The 22895-nt window shown below is 36.7% G+C and overlaps 1 protein-coding gene and 1 long non-coding RNA gene across 4 annotated transcripts in view; one reads left to right on the top strand and one right to left on the bottom strand.

Moving 5' to 3' along the window:
- LOC147825330 (uncharacterized) overlaps positions 1-3444 on the bottom strand; it is a 31617-nt gene extending 28173 nt beyond the window's left edge. Inside the window, exon 1 of the long non-coding RNA XR_015441137.1 lies at positions 3311-3444. This is a non-coding gene — a long non-coding RNA (uncharacterized LOC147825330). The remainder of the gene's footprint in view (positions 1-3310) is intronic.
- Positions 3445-3488: 44 nt separating this feature from the next.
- Positions 3489-22895, top strand: part of Slc2a2 (solute carrier family 2 member 2) — a 29782-nt gene continuing 10375 nt past the window's right edge. Inside the window, exons 1-7 of one of the 3 annotated variants that reach the window (XM_004834593.3) lie at positions 3489-3606; positions 9226-9318; positions 12166-12428; positions 16570-16694; positions 19274-19389; positions 20475-20637; positions 21124-21311. In XM_004834593.3, the coding sequence (XP_004834650.1) occupies positions 3592-3606; positions 9226-9318; positions 12166-12428; positions 16570-16694; positions 19274-19389; positions 20475-20637; positions 21124-21311 (963 nt within the window). In that variant the 5' untranslated portion in view covers positions 3489-3591. Of the gene's footprint in view, positions 3675-9067; positions 9319-12165; positions 12429-16569; positions 16695-19273; positions 19390-20474; positions 20638-21123; positions 21312-22895 lie in introns of all 3 variants that reach the window. The other 2 variants (XM_087186976.1, XM_087186977.1) reach the window with 2 other exon arrangements.

Below are 22895 nucleotides of genomic sequence, written 5' to 3'. Positions count from 1 at the left end.
GCTGCTCTCTCCCCAGTATTATCTCTTTCTACTCTCTCCTCTCCCCACCCTGTCTTAACTGAATTTCTCTTATTCTTCAACCTCAGATCTTTCCTTCCTCAAAATTTACCCATTACTTCCACCTCCATCCTGCCTACCCATTCTTCAGGCTTCAGTCAAAATGGCACCTCTATCAATGTTTACTTTAGTATCTTTTCTTCAGAGGGTGCCTCCCATTAGTCTCTTCTTCTGTATTCTTTGTTTCTTTCATAGAATTTAATCCATCAAGAGCAGAGTTCTTTTCTGTGTCTTTTACAGTTATAATTAGTACCTAGCAAAATGCTCTGTAAATACTGCATTACTAAATATTAAACCAATAAATGCCCCAATAATAGCCTCAGATACCCCTCCTACTACAAGAAAGCCTGTATTTACTACACACTAGGCACTTTTATAGGTACTGAGAACAAGAATATAGGAGTCTCCACATTCACAGACCTTAGATTTGATAGAAAAAGTGGCAAACAATAATAAATAAACAGGAAACAAAACTTAAAGCATAAGTACCATGAAGAAAATAAAACAGAGTAACAGGCCAAGCATGAGTTGGAGGCATAGCTGGTATTTACTTTAAGCAGACCAGTGAGGGAGCTCTTTCAGAGCCTTCATCTCAGTGAAGAGCAGGAGCCAGTGACATTCAAACCTAGGGAGAGGCACTTCGAGAAGAGGCTCCTCCAGTCCACAGATTCTGAGACTGAAGCATGTTAGATAGGCTGAGGCCCTTGTGCTGGGCCCAGAGGATGAAAGTCAATCTTAGATCGAGCTTGCATCAGGTTTGCCTCTTAGGCCATGGAGAAGAATATAGGTTTCCTCCTAAGGGTGACTACGAGGTCACCAGAGGCTTTTGAGTAGGGGGGCATTATCATCTGATTTAACTTTTTAAACCAATCTTGACTGGAGTAAGAAGGCTGGGTAGAAAGCTATGCAAATACACACAAGAGAGTTGATGACAGTGTGGACCAGAGAGGCATCTACACGAAGGTTGGGAAGAGGATATAACAAGTTTGCCCTCCCTCTTTGGTAGGCTACAGTGCAAAATTTGACTCAGAAATTTTAAAAAGCACTGCCTTCTTGAGGGACTGGAATCTTCAGATACTCTGTTGTATCCCTGGCTTGGCCAAGCTTGAACTCATTTGATTTAGTTCCCAGGAGATATTTTTGCCCTGACACCTGACCTAATCAGAGAAGAATGCAGCATCCACAGATAGCTGGTTTTCTTTCCTTCCATCTACAGACTCTCATTTTACTGAAAGGAAGGGTAACAATAGGAGAAAAAAAGAGGGAGGATGGTGGGTCCTGCTTTGTAAACTTTAGATATCTTAGCACCTACTCAGATTCAATTCAAAGCCAGGGACTTAGCTCAGTGGCACTGTGTTTGCCTTGAAAGCACAAGGTCCTGAGTTCGATCCCTAGTACCAAAAAAAAAAGTGATCAGAATATGACCTGAAATGTTTAGAAATGTGAGTGCAAGAGAACAATCACACAGAGGTGAACAGCAGGCACTCACTGAGCAGATCCTACCCCATCAGCAAAGTGTCCAAAGCCTGACTTTATCCTACAGCCAGGAAGCCAGTGAAGCAAACTGAGAGGCTAGAATCAAGTATCAGTTCTTCAAGGGCTACATAAATGAGTGCAATCAGTGTAAATGAATCCCTCAACCCCAATCCTGGAGACAGTTTTAGCCCATCCCAAAAGCTGTAGCCTTTTACTCATTTCTGAGCAAGACCAGAACAGAGAGGCCAGGACTAAACCAGAGGAAGCTGATCACAATGGCTCAAGACTAGAAACAGGTCACACTTTGAAGGGGAGAGACTAGCTCCAGAAGCTACTAGATGCTGGCCAGGACTTAGTACTCTCACCAGTCATAGAGAGTTCAAAAGTCAAAGGCTGGTAAACAGCAGAGGAAAACTATCATTCCTAACAGCAGCACAAGCTTCTTTCCCACAGATTGCCAGGTCCCTGGATAATGAAGGCCAAGGAACCTCACCTGTTTATAGAAGGCCCTGCTGAGTAGATGTGTACAAAACCTGCCGAAACTGGGGCAGAAAGTCAGTGCAGCAACCTGAGCACCATAAAGTCTTGTTTCAAAGCTGCTCCCCAAAGCTTGGCTCTGTCACCTAGAGCTCTTCTGTTATGACTAAACAAGTTAATCCATGGCAAGTGCTGAGAGAGGCACCTGGCACCAAAGAAGGACTCAATAAAGATTAACTATCACTATTAACATTTGTCTATGCCTCTCCACTAAGAAATTATTGTATTGTGCATTGGTCTTTGCACACATCTCACCTTATACATTATAAACTCCTAGCAGAAGGCAGCTGTGTCTTATTTGTCTCATGTATCTCAGAGCATGGAACTGTGCTGGGTTCCATTATTATTTGTGGTTTGAACTGAATTGAACTTCTAAAAGCAAACATTTTTAGGTGTGTCACCTTGCAGAAGTGGTAGAAATGAAAAAGGGTGGGCAAAAGAGTAGACAAATGAAATCTGAATTTCCTCTACCTCTTCACTTTCTCATCTCATTTTTTCCTAGTGCCCTCCTTTTGCTGCTGTCCGTTACAGTTCCTCTACAGCAAACTGGTTTCATGTGAGTCTCAGAGGAAGCAGTGACCCTAGTTGCCAGGTACAATTAAAGCTCAATATATTTTGATATCTCCTGAGCCCCCAAAGAGATTGTATGTCAGAGAAGATACCCAGAAAAGCGCACGCTGAAGACATATGAGCAGATCTGTGAATATTACATTATCACCTCCAGCAAGTTCCTCTTGATATACACTGAATCAGTAATAGCAATAACAATAACAACCACCATTTACTGAGCAGTTAGGCTATGCTAAATCCTCTCGTGTTTCTCATTTAATTCTCCTGCAAAACAAAGTGTATGTTCTGTTAGTTCCTCATTATCAGATTAAAAAAAAAATCAACTAAGGCACAGGAAAATCACAGCAAGCCAGTGAATGCTGAGAGTCAAACTCAAGTCCTTAACTCTGTAGAACTCATTTAGGTAACTGGTCTAATCTACAGCAGCCCCTGGCCACATCACCCAGCTCTAGCGCACAAATACCATAGTATAAGCTCTCAGCAGAGCAAAGCTCACTGCACTTTCCATGCCCATCTGTGTCATCCCACATTACCTGGCAGCCCAGCATATCTCAAAAGACCAGCATATTTTCTGCAAAAGAACTCACAGAGTTCTCTTTTCACCTGTCCCCAGCTGCTGCCACACTTAGCACATGCCTTAAAATGTGACAACCTCTGATTTGTAACTTACGCCTAAGAGACCTGCTCCCATTTTCTCTTCAGATGGAAAAAAAGGTATTGGAGCCACAAGGTGCCGAGGCAAAGGACTTACTGATTTGATTCTCATCAAAATTCAACCTCTGTTATTAAGATTAGACTTGGACTCTTAGTTTGAGCCCTACTCCTCCCCTCGACTTGCTCCTCCTCCTACAATGTATAACCAGGCAGAGCTGTGGACATAAAGGCAGGACTGTCAGCTACATACACAGCTCAGTACAGGACCTGGAATTAAGAGGACTTCCAATCCATAGAATGGCAGGAGATAAGGTAAATCAGCATCAGGTTCATTTTAAATCTGGCTTTGAAAAAAATGACAGGGGAATCTATTCACATTGGTGAGTACACAGAGCTTTTGGGGATATTGGATATAGCTACCACAAAACAAAGCTATTTCTCTGTACTTGGTCAACTGATTATTCATTTAGTTGGTAAAGAAAAACCTGCTTCTTGTTCAGCAATTGGAGCTTAAGGATGTTTGCTCTCTTTTCTGACAATTTTCTGAATTTTTTCCAAGTGATTCTATATAACCATATGATGGACAGAATGTGCCTTCTTCCCTAAAAAAGGGCAGATTAACCTGAAGTTAATTGTGAAAACTGATTTGGAATCTTCAAAAATGCTGGTGCATAAAAGGCAAGAGAGGTAGAAGCAATGTTCTACAAAAAAGACTGAAGAACTGACAAAAATGCAACAGGTGATCTTAGATCACAGAATAAAGAAGAAAACAGTTATAAGAGACAATATGGGGATAGGTGGGAAATTCTGAATGTGAGCTATGTCTTAGTTAATATTATCATATCAATATTACATTCTTGGATATGATAATATATTGTACCTATGTAGGGAGATATCTTTGTTCTGAGTCCATGCTGAAGTATTTAAGAGTGAGGTGATATAAATATCTGAAGCTTGTTTTTAAATGTTTCAGCCAGAAAAACATACACACAGTAGGAGTTAAATACAGTAGTGGTTAGCCACTTGTAGATACAGGTAAAGGTTGTAGAGTATTCACTGCACTATTATTTCTACTTCTCAGTAGATATAATACTTTTCAATATAAAAGCTTAAAATAATATAACACTTTTGTTCCCTTAGAAGTTTTCCCTAACCACAATCACCCACCCTGATACACAATAATACAAGTTGATAAATACATGCTCCTCTTAAAGTAGGACCTTTAAGTTCTGACATGGTAGAACATACTCTGCTGATCATCAGTTCGTGGCAGTAAGGAAAATGGTTGTAGCATGAGCTTTAGAATCAGCATGCTTGGATCTATGCTCTAGCATTGCTTCTTAGCTGCTGTCACACTTGGGTTAATTTATTCTTCTGAGCTTTGGGTTTTCTATATTAAAATAAAATAAAAACATTTTGAGATATAATATGGGTTATTTAGGTGTCATAGCACTTTAGGGCTTGATAATATCAGATAATATCAGAGAAGTTTCTATGGCACTTTAATGTTAATAGTTATATAATGTGTATTTAAAGAATAAGAAGCATATCATGATTTTATGGATACTGATGCCCAAGATAAAGCTAAAGTAGAACTTTAAAGAACATACGAAGATGAACACTAATAACTGTAGAGATGATATATACATTTGGCAAAAATAACAGAAGGCACTGCAAAAGCAAAGGTAATGTGCTTAGCAGAGAGCCTGGCATAGAGTAGATGCCCAAGCTACATTTACAGCTAATTAAATTCCCTTAGGAGTTTAGAAATTAGGTTGTAGAACTTTTCTTGAGAAACAAAGAACAGAAATATTTGAAAACCTATATAAAAAAGCAATGTTTTTCAGTTTTATGAAAAAAGTAGTGAATGTTATCCACTTTGGTTAAAAGGGATAGGATAATCACAGAACTATGAGCCAAGAGACCTCAGGTGTAACTCTAGATACGCACAGAACTCAGACAAGGGCCTCAGTCTATGGAACCTCAATTTTTTTAATTGAAAAATGAAGGAATCAGACAAGCATTTGTTGCTCTCTAAGCTTCCTTTTAACCTGAAAATTCTACGACTTGAGAAGCCCCTGGCCATTTCCAATTTGGGTGCAAAATCACCATTGGCTTGGCTTCCTAAACCATGTTGTTTAGAGGAAGTGCATAAGCTTTTTCCCTACTTAGTCAATCGGTAGTTGCTAAAAAAAACCTTGCTTTTTTGTTCAGTAGTGGGGGTTTAGGACCATCAGCTCAGAGTCCCATAATAGAGTATTTGATACAGTGGTGCCTCAGTTCATGAACTTAATTCTTTCTTCAATTCTGGTCGCAAACCAAATTGGACGAGAACCAAATCAAATTTCGCCATAAGGTCAACAGTGAACCTAACCATTGAATTTGATTCGGTTCTCATCCAATTTGGTTTGCAACCAGAACAGTGGAAAGAATTGAGTTTGTGAACAGAGTACCTCTGTACTTCTGTGGTGTTAGGCTTGCTCCCTAATCATCTCTGCACCTGGTTTCTTCAGCTGTAAAATGGGAGTAATTTCATGCACTATGTAGTATTACTATGTAGTATTGTTGTGAAGATTATTGGTGATATATGAAAAGTTAACACATGGTTATTTGCCAAGAGTGATTAATGAGATGATAATGATGTGAAAAAAGATGCATGTGTTCATTTGCCCTTTTACTCATTAAAGGATGACCACTTTATTTATCTTATTTAGTTTTCACAATAATCTTATGCATTAACTGTCATTTACAGGAAAAGAAACTAAGGCTCAGGGCTGATAAGAGCTTAGCTAGTACTTTTTCTTAAATTGTCTACTTCCATATCTACTTGCTTTTTTCTAATAGATTCTCTTTAACTTCTAAGCCACAAAATAAGCACATTTTTCCTACCATGTTAAGATTCAGTTGTTTGCCTATTCTACTCTTCCACATATATCCTACAGCATATTTTAAATTAGATATGGGAACTAGTTTCTCTAACTTAAAATCATTAAGCTTTAAGTGAAGGCAGAATTTTTAAAAGTTTTAGTTTAACATCTTGTAGCCTATAAAGTTTAGTGGAAAGACCTGAAGATCTGCCACTTACTAAGCATGAAGTTTTTGCGTTAGTTACTAACTGTCTCCATATATGTTTCCCTATACATGAAAGGATAATGATAATTTCTATCTATAAGGTTTTTGAAAAGACAGACAAAACAATTAGGACCCCAGAGCCTGGACTGAGTAAGGTCCCAAGTTCTTACTATTTTCATTAGCTCTTAAGTACCTATATTGTGTCAACCTCTGGGACATTAGAGTGAATAGACAAAGGTTAATGGGGCTTTTTCAGACTTCGTAATTTTCAGAAATGTTCCTAGTTAATAAACAAAACTTTCTCAGATCAAGTCCAGTGCCAAGCCACATAGAAGGGAAAAAGGACTTTTGAAGACATGATTAAGGTTAAGGACCTTGAGATGGAAAGATTTTCCTGGATTATCCAGATGGGTCAAATCTAATCCCATGGATTCTTCAAACAGAAGAACTTTTTCTTGGTGTTGTCTGCCCTGAGAAAAGCAACATAAGAATTGACACATCATTGCTTGCTATGAAAATGGATGAAGGGTAAAATTAGCCAAGAAACATGTTGACCTCTGGGCCTGAAAATGGCCCTCAGTTTACAGCCAGGAGGAAAACATAAAGCTAAGCCCATCACTATGAGGAACTGAATTATACCATCAACCCAGAGTTTCTTCTGCAGCCTCCAGAAAGGAACAGAGCCTGCTAACTCCTTGAATTTAGTCTGCTGAGATTCATACTGGACTTCTGACTGACAGAACTGTAAGATAAATAGGTTTGTGTTCTTTAAGCCAGTGGATTGGTGATAATTTGTTACAGCTGCAATAGAAAACACGAAGAATAAATGAGATAATCCACATAAAGCAGTGATCAGACATGCAGTTGATATAAATATTCAGTAATAGGCTTTGAAGCTGGTTTTGCCCTACAGTTTACATCAGATTGTCCAGACTGTAGTGACAAAGAGTATGAGGGAAGGAGATTAAAGTTCTCTGAAGGCACCTAGTCCTCTTTCCATCTATGAAACGGATGCAATTCCTATCTTTGGAAACAGTTTGAGGCAGGAAAAGACTTAAAGACTTAAAAAAGACTTAAAGAGAAATCAACAGTCAAGCAAATGGAACCCCATTTTATCTTTGGCTGTCTGAGCCACTGAGTTTTAGATGTCTAGTGACACTTCAGAGGGTAATTCAAAATCTCTTGTATCCTATGCACCAAATACTGTATAATGTGTGTGTGTGCACTCACACATTTTATATGTAACTATTGATATGTAATATATTATTACTTATTTCTAAAAGTATATAGCATACATACTTATAAATGCTTCTTTGGTTTTATGTATATATATATATATGAGTCTTTATTTCAGATAAGGGAAGAAAGTTTGGATAGATGCTGCCTAAAATTAATGAAAAAAAGAGAAAGTTTTGAAAACCTAAATATCTCCAGTCCCCACTTAAGATTCCAATCCAGTAGATGGTCTGGGGTAAATTTCCAGAAGTTACATATATACCAAGCTCTCCAAGCAGGGTCTCATTTTAGAACCAGTGTACTAAATAAATTCAGATTCTATGATACTTCATTGATGATAACATTGTGAAATTTCTAATTTATAGATTTATTGGAAGATTTATAATCATCCCATAATTTAGACAGAAACTTAAGCTCCCATAGGGGAAATGGGTAGAATTAGATATCCTTGAAATAAGAGTGGAAACTGGAACCCATGCTTATACGACTCCATTCATTCAACAATATGCCTACTACATTCCATGTGATTTATTTAAAATTTTGAATTTTATAATTATATATGAAACATCTCCCTAGAAAATGTCTAATAGCATAAATGAAAGAAAAAATATCCCTTTACTTCCCTTCGCCAACCTCACATTCTTTTTCAAAGATCATCAACTTGTTTTTTATTCATCATGAAAACCTCCTATGAGTTACATACAACATTCACAAATCAAAGAATATTCATGTTCAGGCCTTTGGAAAACATTGTGTTAACAAAATTCTTTACCACTTAAAAATAGGTCAGTGCATCTGATCACATTACTCTTTTTAATTCCCACATAGCATGTTGTATATATCTGATATATGTATCATTATTCTCTGAATCTGTTTGACCATTTCCCATTGAATGAGATTTATATTCTTTCTGCAATTTTTATCACATACATACACACAAAATGTTGTGCAATATCCTTATATGCAAATCTGTATGCATGTGATTTCTTTAAGATGGTCAGATATGTAATTATGAATTGAAAAGAATTGATGCTTTGCAGTTATATTGTAGCTTTATGTAGTTGTGGAGAACATAATGTAGCTTAGTCCACAACTCTAGGTTCAACTAGATGCAAATCGTGTAAAATACACTACCTAGATATTGATGTAGTTCATGATAAAGGCTGGCCGGTGCCTCCTATATGACAGCTAAAGTGCCTTTGTACCATGGCAAAGTCCAGAAAGCTCTCCCTTTCTTTGTTACTGATGATGTATATGAGTTCTCCCAAGGACATATGACATAGTTTCTGTTTTAGCAGGTTTTTTGCTTCAGCAGCAGTTCTAGTTCTCAGTTCTGATTTTGAATCTTAAAAAATACATATGTTAAGAAAAGGATGTTTGGTTCCTCCCCTGGAAAAAGCTGTCCCAAATTATTTTTCAGTTTTAGCACTATAGAGAAAATAATCAATGACTTTCACATTCTCAGAAGAACAACACCTACACAGCAGAGCACAGAGCATACTGTGAAAGATCAAGGGGAAAGAAACAGCCCATGGAGCCTGTAAAAAGTCCACACTGCAGGATGGTGGGATGGTGGTAGCTGGAACTTCTTGGTGTATCCCAGCTCTATGTTTCATACCACAGATCACTGGAACCTTGGCTTTCACTGTCTTCACTGCTGTACTGAGTTCTTTCCAGTTTGGATACAACATTGGTGTGATCAATGCACCTCAACAGGCAAGTGAAACACGAACATTGTAAGTTCTTTCTGGGCCAAGTTCTGTCATAAAGATAAAGTGTGTCCACGTGGGGGACATAGGGTAATCCTGGCCTGCCAAGTGCAACGCACGTGGTTCCAAAGCTGATAACTTGGCCTTGACTCCTCAGGTAACAGCCCTTGGGGGAAAAAGAAGCAATAAATAATGCTTGATCTCTGACTCTGCTGTTCGCTGAGCTCACAGAAAACTCTAACGAGAATAGCACATGCCTAGAGAGCTTATTGCAGCATTCATTCAGAGCTGTCACCCATGCATAAATGAAAAATGCCAGAAAAGAGGAAACAATAAAATGATATGTTTCATTCTGTGCATGTGTACTGGGCACCTACTTATTTGCATCAGGCACTATAATATATGCTCTTCTGAGCTAGACCCTCTCAACAACCTTATTATACCCATTTCCAGGCAGAGCATAAACTTTAGGAGCCCTAATTCTAAAAAGGTTATAGTCCTTCACTCCATTCCTAACTCCCATAAGTCATTCAATATAAAATAATATAAAACTTTAATGATAGTCAAGAGGTCCAATGAAGTTTGGATTTTCTCCATGATTATTTGAATTGTTGGGGTTTTTTAAATATCAAATAATTTCTAGAATTTTTCTCATTTATTTTGTATATCTCTGCTCTGTTATCTAGTGAATATTGAGCAGGAGGATTTCATTATTCTCAATTCTCACAGTCTCCAAATTGGGGAAACAAGGCTTCAGAGCCCTGTGCACCAATTCAGACTCCTGCATAGTGTCAAACACGATGGTTGACATAGGAAAGCACTCACTAAATGATGAAGAAGAGAAAAATGAGGTTGGGGGAGGCTGGGAAATGGGATTCATAAGGTGAAAATACAAGTCTTGGTTGGGTGCCTTCTGGGACTCTGTCATGTTTCATGTGCTTCTTTTAAGGCTCTGAGCTAAAAGAAAATTGTAAGATATTGCAGAGTGTGAATGGATGAAATAGGTGCTGGCCACAGTCCATTACCTGAAAAGGGCTGCTCCTTGGGCCAAAAGATGTGCTTTCATTAGGTACTGCACATCATGTGTGTGGCAGGCCTCTACATGGCTAAGACCCAGGAAATCATGTTGGGAGTCTAGAGACCATGGTCGTATCTTCTTTCTGTGGGTGGTGACCATGCAGATCAATTTAGCAGGCTTCCTGAAATTCAGTTCAGCATCACCATGACTTGGCATGGGTAGAACTCCTTCTATTGTCATGAAGGACCTTTTCACATCCTTGTTTAAACTATTCTCTCCAGTCTTAGAGGGAAAGTAGGCTAGTTTCTCCTCCTTCAGCTCAAGTCCCTGATCTCTCCTCTCCCTCTCCTCTCCTCTCCTCTTCTCTCTCCAGGTTACTATTTTCTCCACAGCCCCTTTCCTCTGAGTTTAAACAGCTGCTTAAACACCATTAACTAAGAATAGCCATTCAGGCCCCTTATTTTATTATTAGCTGAAAAACATTTGAAATTATTTTAAGGTATTTTAAAAACAGACCATTTTATGATTATGAAATCACAGGTGCTTACTACAGAAAAATATAAGAAAAAAAAAACCCGTAAGTGTTGTATGCCATATAGAAAACTGCTAAGAACATTTTGAATATTTCTTTCCAGCCTTGTTTTGTAAGTATACTATCCACTTGGGGCAGGCATCTAATGTGGCAAGTGTCTTGATCAGACCTGTTTTATAAAAGGATGTCAATTCTCCTCCCTCACTCAGTTTCACTGAATAGGACCTTGCTCTTCATTGGTAACCAAGAGCAGCTGTCATCTCAGTCCTCGTCAGAGAGGACCCTCCAGCTCACTGAGGCTGAACAGTGATTAAATCATCTCTAAGAATAATGACATGGGAGGAAGATGCCCAGAGGACATGCTTCTAGCTGATAATACTTCAGTATAATATTTGCCTCTACCGAAGCACATTATAAAATGTGACTGTGAGATTTAATTCTAAATATTGTTCCTTCTGTGACATACTGAACTCTATGACAGTAATGGCAAAACTTTGAGAGCTTTCAGTGATAACAAACAGCCTGCTGTGGCACATGTGCCAAAGGTTTGCCACCACTGCTCTATGAGGACCTACAGACTAAACTTCCTTCAAGACTTCACATCTTCTCAGGGTCCACAGAGATGTTTCTATGTTTGGAATTTGTCAATCATGTTCCTGATTATATTTCTCTTGTTTTCCTGGCTGCTAGGAAGTCTAGCACTGAATCTACAGCTTACTTCTACCAAGGATAATACACCTAGTGTTTGAATTTTATATAGTATTAACTTAATTTTGACCCTCATCTTGTCCTTCCCAGTCTCTCCTTCTGTTTCTATTAGAATATTTAAATCCTATTATACAGAAGTAATACTGATACAAAAACACATCTTTTAACCTGAAGAATATTTTCAATTTAAATATTTGCCAGCAATTAAAACCTGAAAACTTTTAAACATAAACTCAGATTTCTGGATTCTATTTAAACAAAAAGGTCATCCAACACCAGCTTTACCTCTGCAGTTTCTGCTACCCCTCCCCAAGCTAACTACTCCCAATTATGTCCCCAGTGTACAGGATGTATTTCACCACTCTGGTCATCAAGATAACCCATGTCTACTTCACTTAATCTTTCTTGCCTGGTTTCTGCTAACATTGGATTTGTAACCATAGTATATGGTCAATTATAAATCTATCAATGTTGTAGGGCTATAACACACATAATTGGGGTGGTCCTCTTTAAACACCTAACAAATATTTTAAAGGAAAATCAAAAATAGATAGAATGTTTGAAATAGTGAGTTTATTTTCATTTTATTTCTACAGATAATAATATCTCATTATAGACATGTTTTGGGTGTTCCACTGGATGATCGAAAGGCTACCAACAACTATGTTATCAACAGTACAGATGCACTGCCCATCTCCCCACACCCAGGGACATCAACACCAGTCCCTTGGCCTGAGGAAGAAACTGTGACATCTACTGGCCTAGTCACCATGCTCTGGTCCTTGTCTGTGTCCAGCTTTGCAGTGGGTGGAATGATTGCATCATTCTTTGGTGGGTGGCTTGGGGACAAGCTTGGAAGGTAGGTATATTTCATAAATAATCATAAACATAGAAACTTTAGTATTTTGGTGTTGTTAGAATTTGTTTAGAAAGATATTTTTTTCCTTTTGTGTAACAGTTTTAAAGTTTTTTTTCAACTCATAACCCTATAAGGCAGGTCAATATTAGACCAAATCAATGGAAAATGCTGTTGCAATAATCTAACTGTGGAAGCATTTACAGAAAAGTGAATTTGGTGTGGATTTTTAGATAATCACTGTGATCCTCTGGGTTTGGAAGTTATCAAATATACTGATACCACTGCATAAATGATTAACTCAGAGACTCAGCAGAAGAACCTAGGTTGGAATTTTTAACCTGGAAATCACCATTTGTTTTGTCAAATGACACCATTCTCAGGCATCCAGTTTTTCATTTTTCAAATGAAAATTTGGCATTTGGATCAGTCAAGTTCTAAGGTCAAGTCACTATTGCCAACTGCTAGTAGCCCCATGTTCTTGGAATAGGGCTTCCATCTACCTCAAAGCCTCAGCTCAAGATAAAGCAAGATGAAGCACTCCTAAAGTATTCAGAATGGTGTCATTTGACAAAACAAATGGTAGATTTTCAGGTTAAAAATTCCAACCGAGGTTCTTCTGCTGAGTCCCTGGGTTAACCATTTTTGCAGTGGTTTCTTAGTATGTTTTATAACTTCCAAATCCAGAGGAGCACAGCGATTATCTGGTTTCTACTAGAAGTTCTAGATTAAAAACATCAGCAGTGCTCCTCTACCATGCACTTAGTTATGTGACATACTAAAGCTGGCGGGATTTCCTGCCCTATATAGGGATGAAATAAAATCAGAAAATCAAATGATTATTTGTTTAAATTTGTTTTCTGTTTTCTGAGCCCAAATTTTGTTTATAACCTTTTATTTTCATAATAAAAATAATATATATTTAGGTATTACAAAATCTTTTAAAGGTATAAATAACAATATAAGTAACTAACTTAATAAATCTGGATTTTAATTCATTTAGTTTTTCCAATTCCTCCAAAAATTGTTCTTTTTAGCTGTATAGTTATTATGATTCTGCTAATTTCTTCCTTATTCAAACTTTATACCATAAGACTATAAAAAGTTTCTGTAATTAAAGAGTATCATGGCAATCCAAATTTTATTATTATTTGAAAAGGAGTTTTCTTCATGATAGAATAGAGACGCTGGTTTTTTACATTTTTATCAACTTACTGGTGTTTGGTTAAAATGTAAATCAGAATATATAAAAATCAAAATGAACTGACTTTCATCATTTTAAAAAATGTAATAATCATTTCAATTTGCACCAAATTGGTATAAATGGAGAATATTCTAGATTATTTCTAAAGTAAATCAAGCAGGATTCAATTTTAAAATATGCACAAATCAATTTTTTAGCAGCTATTTCCCAACCTTGAAGAAAAACTCAAAGCTCTGCCCCTCATTTAGAGATGAGATTCTAACAGGTCTAGTGACTCAGCTTAAAACATTAAATTAGTGTTCTAGCAATGAAGCCAGTTTGCATATGCTCTGGAGTCTTAGGATTTAGCATCAACAATGGCTGTACCCAAAACAGTGTCAAATGACCATTTGTTAAATGGTTTGTTATAAAGAAAAGTGAAGTTTCTTTCAGCTCTCAATCAAAAATTATCTTCTTTGAAAAACAATCATAAAAAAATAAGACAAAAGAGTTCGGTGTCTCCCATAAAACTATTTTTCTAGGGAAAGTCATTGAGAAATTATACGATTATTCTTATTGACACAATCATATCTCCACTAGTTAAAACTAAATTAAAATGTGTTCCTTCCAACATTCTTTTAAAAAATTTGTCTTTACAATTGTGTAACAGTCAACAGAGGTCTGTGACCACTCTTTTGTGGATTTGTGTTTGTAAGTTCAGATTTCCCCAAGACTGTCCACTTAAATTTAATTCCAAGATTACGATGAGGAAAACCATAGGATCTGCAAGTCATACTACCATGAGTCAAGGAAAGTTGACACAGCAACTTAACTGATAGTGCTGAGGGTACAGCTTAGTTGTAAAGTGCTTGTCTAACATGTGCAAAGCCCAGAGTTCAATCCCCAATACCACAAAAATGGAAGAAGGAGGAACTTATTAAAATGGAGCATTAATAGCCTTTGATTTCACAGACTACTCAGCCTATCACATGGGTGTTGGGCACTTAACAGCTGTGTGAAATGGAGTATGTTACTTGGGCGAAGATATTTTCCTGCCACCTGCAATGTTGGAAAAATACAATACCTACTTCATCACATTAGTGTGATGGATTGTGAGGATTAAATGCGAAAGAATATGAAGGATTTTTGCACAATGCTTGCCACATATAAGCAGGAAATGTAGCCCTGTTCTGATGATGGTGACAATGACAACAATTATGATGAAGCCTATGCTGAGATATAAGAAAATTTAAAGAAATATACTTAGAATTAAGTTTCTTGCTTCCTGATTCAACTATTTCATATATTTAATTTTTGGCCACTTCTCATATCTGAGCTGAAATTTGAAATCCTTTAAGTTGTATAAACTGTTCCAGCAACTATTGTTTGGAAATGAGGAAGAGAGACAATTGTGCACCAAAAATCCTTTCAGGATTAGACTTTTTGTCTTTCCTCCTCCAGACAGAATAGACTATTAGCTAGTTGATAATAACTTCTTAGGATAAACTGGTGATATGGATGCTCTCTGTTCTTGTAAAGAGAAAAGGCATTTCACAGTAGTCTGAAGAGAAACTCCCATTAACTGTCTCTAAAACACTGCAGTAGGGCTAGCCAGCACTTAATCACTGTTTCACCTTTACATAGTTAATAATTTCCTTACATTAGTTTCCTTTGCTGCTGTAACAAATTACCACCAACTTGGTGACTTAAAACAACACAAATGAATTTTCTTATAGTTTCAAGTCCAAAATCAGTTTCATTTAGCTAAAGTCAAGATCTCAGCAGGGTTGGTGCCTTCAGGGAGCTCTGAGGGAAGAACTATTTCCTTACCCTTTTCCAGTCTTTACTGGCCTCCTCTAAAGAGGTGGCCTGGGGCCCCTTCCTCCATCTTTGAAGTACATCACTCCAATCTCCATGTGTTATCACATTGCCTTCTCCTCTCTTGCTTTCCTCTTGCAAGGACATCTTTGATACATCATTGGTTCACCTGGATAATTCAAACACCCTCCCTACCACAAAATCCTTAATTTAGTCACATTTGCAAAATCTCTTTTGCCATATAAGGTAATATTTTCAGACTCTAAAAATAGACTTGGACTCCGGAGATGTTACTCAGCCTATTGTATGGCTATTGGGTAATCATTGCAGTATGAAATTATTTAGTTTTAAAGAAAAGTTTGGTGTTAAAAATACTTTCTTAGAAAAAGCCCACCTATCAGATTTTGAAACTTTGGAGTAGAAATTTCCTTGTGGCACATTTTCATCTTATCCACTCACATTCTTTTATTGGCTTTATTATCTACTTAACTTTGAAGGTTTTTGTGTAATTTTAATATGATTAGTTTTGAAAGTGATGTTTTGTTGCTATTGTCAGCTTTATAATGTGTTTTACATTGGTTGACATTATAAATTCTAGAAATATGGCATATGTAGCCTGTGAAAATAAGTATAACTATGACAAGCTCTTAAAAGTATGTTTTAATTTACTTCCAAAAATTTATAGAAAAAAAAATTTGACTTTGAAAGTTTCCCTCCTATTCCATATAACTAAAAACTGTTACTACTCAAAGAAAAAATTAAAGAAAAAACCAAGTTATAGGTTACAACCATGGAACTGAATGAATACATCATCAGTTAATTATTTCTTAAACCAGTCAGTTTGTAGAAAACTTAATTAGCTACAGTTTGAAAAGGTGTTAGAGGTGTTACCTTAAATCAAACTGGTCATCTCTATCAACATGTGGAGACCAGTTGTGTGAAGCCCAGATTCTTTGATCATAAATATTACTTTCTGCTGATACTTTAGTAAATGGAGTCAAAGTAAAAACTTTGGTTCAAAATTCCTAAATGAATTTTTACAGAAAACTTAAAATAATTGCTTTTAGGCAAAAATGTCAAAATCCTCTGAAAGCAATTTTTTATCAAGTTTTGATGCTGAAATCTTGATTTTTTAAATTTCAGAATCAAAGCCTTGCTCGCAGCAAACAGCCTCTCATTAGTTGGAGCTCTCTTGATGGGGTGTTCCAAATTAGGACCATCTCATATTCTCATAATCGCAGGAAGAAGTATATCAGGACTCTACTGTGGTAAGACACACACACATACCTTTAAAAAGTACTCGGTGGTAACATATGATTATTTTTGACCCTAGGATGGCATCACAGAGAGAAAGGTAATAGCATAAAGTTTGTGGAGCCCTGAGTCAGAGTTTGAGAGCAGGAAGTTGGAATTGTGATCCAGTTTATGTTCCTATCCACTGTAATAACCTCAGTTCTACTTCTCTGACCTCAGGCAAATTATTTAACTCTTATTCTCAGGTTCTTCATGTATGAAATGAAGAAGACAGTATCTGTCCTACCTGGTGACTGAAAGAAAAAATATAAAGTGTTGAGGATAGAACTGGATATATAGTAAGGTGCCAATAAATGCTAGCAGTTGTTATTACTCCTATGGTATACTAGACAGTAAAATATGGCAAAACTCAGACTGCCCAACTTTGCCTACCTGTTTGTGTCCTTCACTCTCAAATATAGCAAGACTGCACACCTGGACCAATCTCTTATAGACCATACTTTCTAGCACTATCAGATTCCAGACTTGGCTGCATGATGTATTAAAGTGGTAGTATCCACAAGGAGGGGGAATCAGCAAAAGCAGCCAGTAGAGGAGTTCAAAACTGAGGCTGCTTCCCCTGTGAACTTTATGTCTGAATAGTGGGATCACTACTTCTGGGAGACAGCTTTTCAAAATTTCAAGGACACTAATTAGCAGAGGTCCAAACAAAGACAGAAACATTCAGTCTCTAAAACAAATGGACCAATGTTTAACTTCTCATGCCAGGGAATCCTTGGTTCTGATGGCTCTGAACTGAGGTTTTAATCCATTTTCACAAATTGTAGCTGCTCTTCTAAGCACTAATATTCACTGGAATGAAGAAGGGATGAAGAAGGAATGATGAAGATACAAATTTGTGTGTATAAAATATTTCTAACACTTTCACTTGCACAAAAGATTCTAATTCCATATGTCTTTAATGATCAGTATAAGCCAAAGCCTAAAATATCCACATGTTAATAACTTAATTAAATGTCTCTTTTCATTATTGTCAATGTTAATTCAAAAAACTGAAGGTCATAATGACTTTATTAAGGTGAAGAGTCAGCCAACATGCTGAAAGAATTATGGATTCAAAGTGAATTGAATCGATTATGACACTATCTCTGCTTGGCCTAAGGCAATATTAATTAAATCTGAGCCTCAGTTTCTTCTTCTGTAAAAAGCAGATAATAACAGTGTGAAGAAAATCCAAATCATGATTCTTTTTTCTCTTTATTTTTTAAATAAATATTTATTTTTTAAATAAATTTTTTCGCTTTATTTTTTAAAAATTCCATTTTTTGAAAATTGAGAACAAATGCCATAAACATACTGTGAAATAACCTACAAGCATTCTCAAATATCTTGCACTCCTCAACCATCTTTTAAAATTATGTGTATCCCTATTCTTAGTATTAAAGTTGCTAAAAATATAGGAAATTTTACTTCAGGCTCATGTGACTCTAGACCTGTGAGTTTATTTATATCATTGTGATTTTGAAGTACAGTACTAGGTATTATAGGAAAATAGTACAATCTCAAAAGGGCCAAATGCGGTTTTCTTATTTAAACTCAACAGACCACATGTAAAAGTCACATATAAAACTCTGCAGAAGTACAGATGCTATATCAACCATATAAATATTCATTTGAGATATAAGAACAATTTTAAGCACACACACATACACAACACACACATGGGGAGAGGGAAAGGGAGAGAGAGAGAGAGAGAGAGGGAGAGAAAAATATTTGCCAAAAGGATCATTTACATAAAGATCACCCACTTATATGTGATAGGTAGGCATAATCTAACAAAAACTCTGACAAATCATTTCAAAATTCTTTAAAAACTGCCAAACACCACAATCAGCAAATGGCTAGATACACCACCATTTCCAAAATGACTGATTGTACATGTAGTTAAGTAAGTTACAAGAGGCAGAATGGCTTAGCACTTTTTAATTTTCCATATTCGTTCAAGCATCAAAAGTCTTTCTTCAAGTAAAATCTTTTCCGAAGCACCCAATATTTAGTTGCTCTGATTTGAGGATCTGGGGAAAGAGTCCTTGAGTTCCTTAGCCTCTTCCACCTTTCTACATCCCCATCACCACCCCAACAGTGTTCTTGAAACACCTTCTCATTGTGCAAATTCAGTTAGGGCTCTCAGTTGTCATAATAACACTCCATTATACTGTGATTTGGGCAAACCACTTCTCACCTATATCAAGAGGTTGGCCTACTGAAGCTCTAATTTCTTTTCAGTTTCCTTTCTCAAGACAATCTGAGCCAACATGACATAAACTAAATATTGACATACATTTTTTAAACTAAAACATCATGAAAAATTGCCAAAAATATGAATAAGCATTTCTTTCTGTTAATACTTAGAATTGTATCAACAAAACTTTTTTTTTTTGTATAAACTGTTTATGGCTGAGGACAAGGGCTCTTTCTTCCAAGGGACTCAGGATGGGACTTTCAGTCAGGATATTGACTGTACTTAAACCAAATTATTTTTATTAAAATATTTCTGGATGCACTTTAACATTTATATTCATGTTTTATGCAGGGCTAATTTCAGGGCTGGTTCCAATGTACATTGGTGAAATTGCTCCAACCTCGCTCAGGGGCGCGCTTGGCACTCTTCACCAGCTGGCCATTGTCACAGGCATTCTTATCAGTCAGGTAAAAATTCCTCATCCCCTACTCTACCCAACTTCTGCTTCATCTACTCTCTCCCTCCCTGATTGAGTACTTGCATTGTAGACCAGCACAGTTCAGAAAAACACCAGCTCCAATACTGTGGTGTGGAGGTGGTAAGAAACAAAGGCTTTTTGATTGAAAGGTCAATTGTTGCCACTCCTCCCTTTTCTCCTAGAAGTTGCAGATGGATTGGCACCAGAGGTGAAACTTCCAATTCTACTCCAGAATTACATTATTCCATTTAGATTTCAAGGAATAGGAAACCAAAATTCTGACTGCCTGGGTTTCCTTTGTTTCGAGCATCTTACCTGGAAATGTAGTACACAGACAACTCTCATAGAAGCCCTTGTTCATCTGACTCTATCCTTTTCCTTCTTCCTTGTGGTCTCAGAGGGACTGTTTGGAAGCCTACATGTATGATCCAGAAGGAAGTACATGAACCACTGCAATTGGGATTATAAAGCTGGTTCTGATCCAGTAATTGTTTTACGAAGCCCCATTTTATTTAACCTGAGAAAGAATTTTAAAGCAAAGCCCTAAAGTTATGCATGATTTTAATCCTGTATTTTTCATATGATTTCAACCATAATCCTGTATGGTTACCTGGAGACTACAACCATATGTTGCTTTAGCTATCAAATGTATTTTTTAAAATTGGGTTGATTCCCAACCTGTGGAGTTAATGAAATTCGAGTTAATGAAAACAATCCTAGATGAATTCTTTATCCAAAAATATGTCCCTAATTTGGTTAAGGTAAAATACACTAGAAATAGTTTCCATCTTATACTTTTATGAACTGAGGTTGTAATGAGTTACTTTTTCTTTAATGATACTGGAGAATTAACCCAAGGCTTTCACACTGATCTACAACTCCATCATCCCCACCCCCTTTTTTCTGAGACAAAGTCTCACCACGTTACTAAGCTCAGACTCCTACCTTAGCCTCCCAGAGAGTGTGCCTACCTGGGATAACGATTAAATAGCCAATGTGCTTTTTCAACAAATTGTTGTAGAAGGCAGACCTAAAGTGTTTTACAGCTGATATCCTTCCTCCTTATCTTCCTAGATTATTGGCCTTGACTTTATCCTGGGCAATCAAGATCTGTGGCACATTCTGCTTGGCCTATCTGCTGGGCCAGCTCTTCTGCAGTCTCTGTTATTAATCTTCTGTCCAGAAAGCCCCAGGTATCTTTACATCAAGTTGGAAGAGGAAGTCAAAGCCAAGAAAAGTAAGTCTGTAGGTGGTTTTTCTTTCATCCTATTTTTTTTGAAATTATCAGCTAATGCAAAATAGTGTATGTAAATGGTTGCTCGTGAAATTAATTTCTGTGCCTTCCAAATGAAGTCAGAAATCACATGTGAGAAGAATATGCAAAATCACTTTGATAGGGCGTCCACATACCATCTCACACCCACGCCTAAGCCAGAAACTCACTTGTAGGGTATTAGACTTAACCAGAGGCTTCTAAAAGACCTTCTAGTATTATGCTTTTATGATAACAAGGATCATAGTTTTCTCTATCATGATATGAAGCCAAGTGTTTTGTTTTTAAAATAAAGAGCATCATTTAATTTAACAAAAAAGATTTCCAATGGCCATGCTATTAGGTAATACAAAGAGACATGCACAATTGTAGCTCTTTCATGAACATAATAAAAATAAATGTATTTTTGTTTGACCTGGATTGTCTCAACTTGATTGTTTTGGGGGACAGGTTTGAAAAGACTCAGAGGAAGTAATGATGTCACCAAAGACATGAATGAGATGAAAAAGGAGAAAGAAGAATCATCAAGTGAGCAGAAAGTTTCTGTGACTCAACTCTTCACCAATTCCACCTACCGACAGCCTTTGATAGTGGCATTAATGCTGCACATGGCTCAGCAATTTTCTGGGATCAATGCAGTAAGTTTAAAGACACCTAATTTTAGGAAAGCAAAATAAATTAACAGAGAGAAGGAGAGCATAAGTTTAAATAATTAAGAGACACATTAAAATATTGACACCAGATATTACTATAACAAATATATATTAAGTGATAATAAATTTTCCTGGCTTTGCTTCCATGGCTTTCTAAAATTAACTCACAATTTATTTAAAAGGTCAACAATCAATAGTACTTCATTTCTATTAAGATGAAGGTAAAAGTCATAATAAATGCAAGGAAGGAAAAAGAGAGTAAGTATACCCCTTGAAAAAAGAAAACCCTAAATTGCATGAGATTTGAATATGAATTAGGATTTCTAAGAGTATAAACAAAAAGGAGTCCACAGTTCCCTTTATTTATTTAATGAAGTACTATATATGAGATGCAAGGAGCAATTTCTTGCCGTTAAAAAAACTTGCACTGTATTTGGGAAGAAAACATACAAACAATAGAATGAATTAGGTGAATGTGGTAGGAAAGACATGATTGAAAAATAGGCCATGTATTAAACCATTAGCTTTTAGTTTCTAAATTGAAACCCCTGCATCATGTACATTAAATGCTCCTACTGGCAATTAGCCACTAGAAGAGAAAAAATAAAGCACTTGTTAAAAAACTAGATAAAGAAAATCATTCAATTTTATTTATTCAAAAATATGGATTGGGCTTCTATATAGTGAGCCACAAGACACTCTGGGGGTGAAGGATGGATGAGTAGAGTCTGGGATAGGCAAAGAATATAATTTCAGCTGGGTGTGGTGGCACACACCTGGAATCCCAGCACTTGGGAGGCTGAGTCAGGAGGACTGACATGAATTCAAAGACAGCCTGGGCTCTATCATGAGTTCAAGCCCAGCCTGAACTACACACTGAGACCCTGTCTCACAAAAACATAAAAATAAAAATAATTTCCGTCAGTTGAAGCAAAAGGATACTTGAAATGAACCTCATTCAACAAATAAAATACTTCTCTGCTATGATTTCAGTCCTCCTTTAAGAGATCCCTTTTGGGAATCACAGACCAAATTCCTATCTCCTGTCGCAGCTCTGCCTGAATACCCAATGGCACAGTACTTAATCTTTCTGAACTTGCTAATCCAACATCCATCTCAGTGCCTGACTTAAAGAGACATTGAAGAAATCTTTAAACTGAGGCTTTTGAACAAACAATGGTGAAATAGTGTACATTGCAAGTCATTGCTCACAGAAAATACTCTACCAGTCCTGCAGGAAAAGGTATTAGCAATAGGACATTTTAGATGGGGAAAGAATGACAAAGGATGACAGAATGATCTAAAAGACTTTTAGAAACAAATGTAACTAAAATTTTTGCTATTAGCAAGGTTGTGAAGTTGTTTCTCCATCACTACTGAGATGAGTAGAAAATTCTGGATCAAATGCAATAATAGCAGTCAGAACTTATGCACACTGGTGAAAATACAAAATTGTCATAACTTCTTTGGGAAAGTGTTTGGCAGTGTCTAGCAAAGCAGAGCATGTACATATGCTATGTCCCAGCAATTCTATTACAAGGCATAAAAACACATATATATCACCAATAG

The sequence above is a fragment of the Heterocephalus glaber genome, unplaced genomic scaffold (assembly GCF_053883595.1).
Source record: "Heterocephalus glaber isolate CG9 unplaced genomic scaffold, H.glaber_assembly_v1.0 deba00001504, whole genome shotgun sequence".
NCBI classification, from domain to species: domain Eukaryota; kingdom Metazoa; phylum Chordata; class Mammalia; order Rodentia; family Bathyergidae; genus Heterocephalus; species Heterocephalus glaber.
The sequence above is the reverse complement of the archived record's forward strand: the minus strand, read 5'-3'. Positions and strand labels throughout refer to the sequence as shown.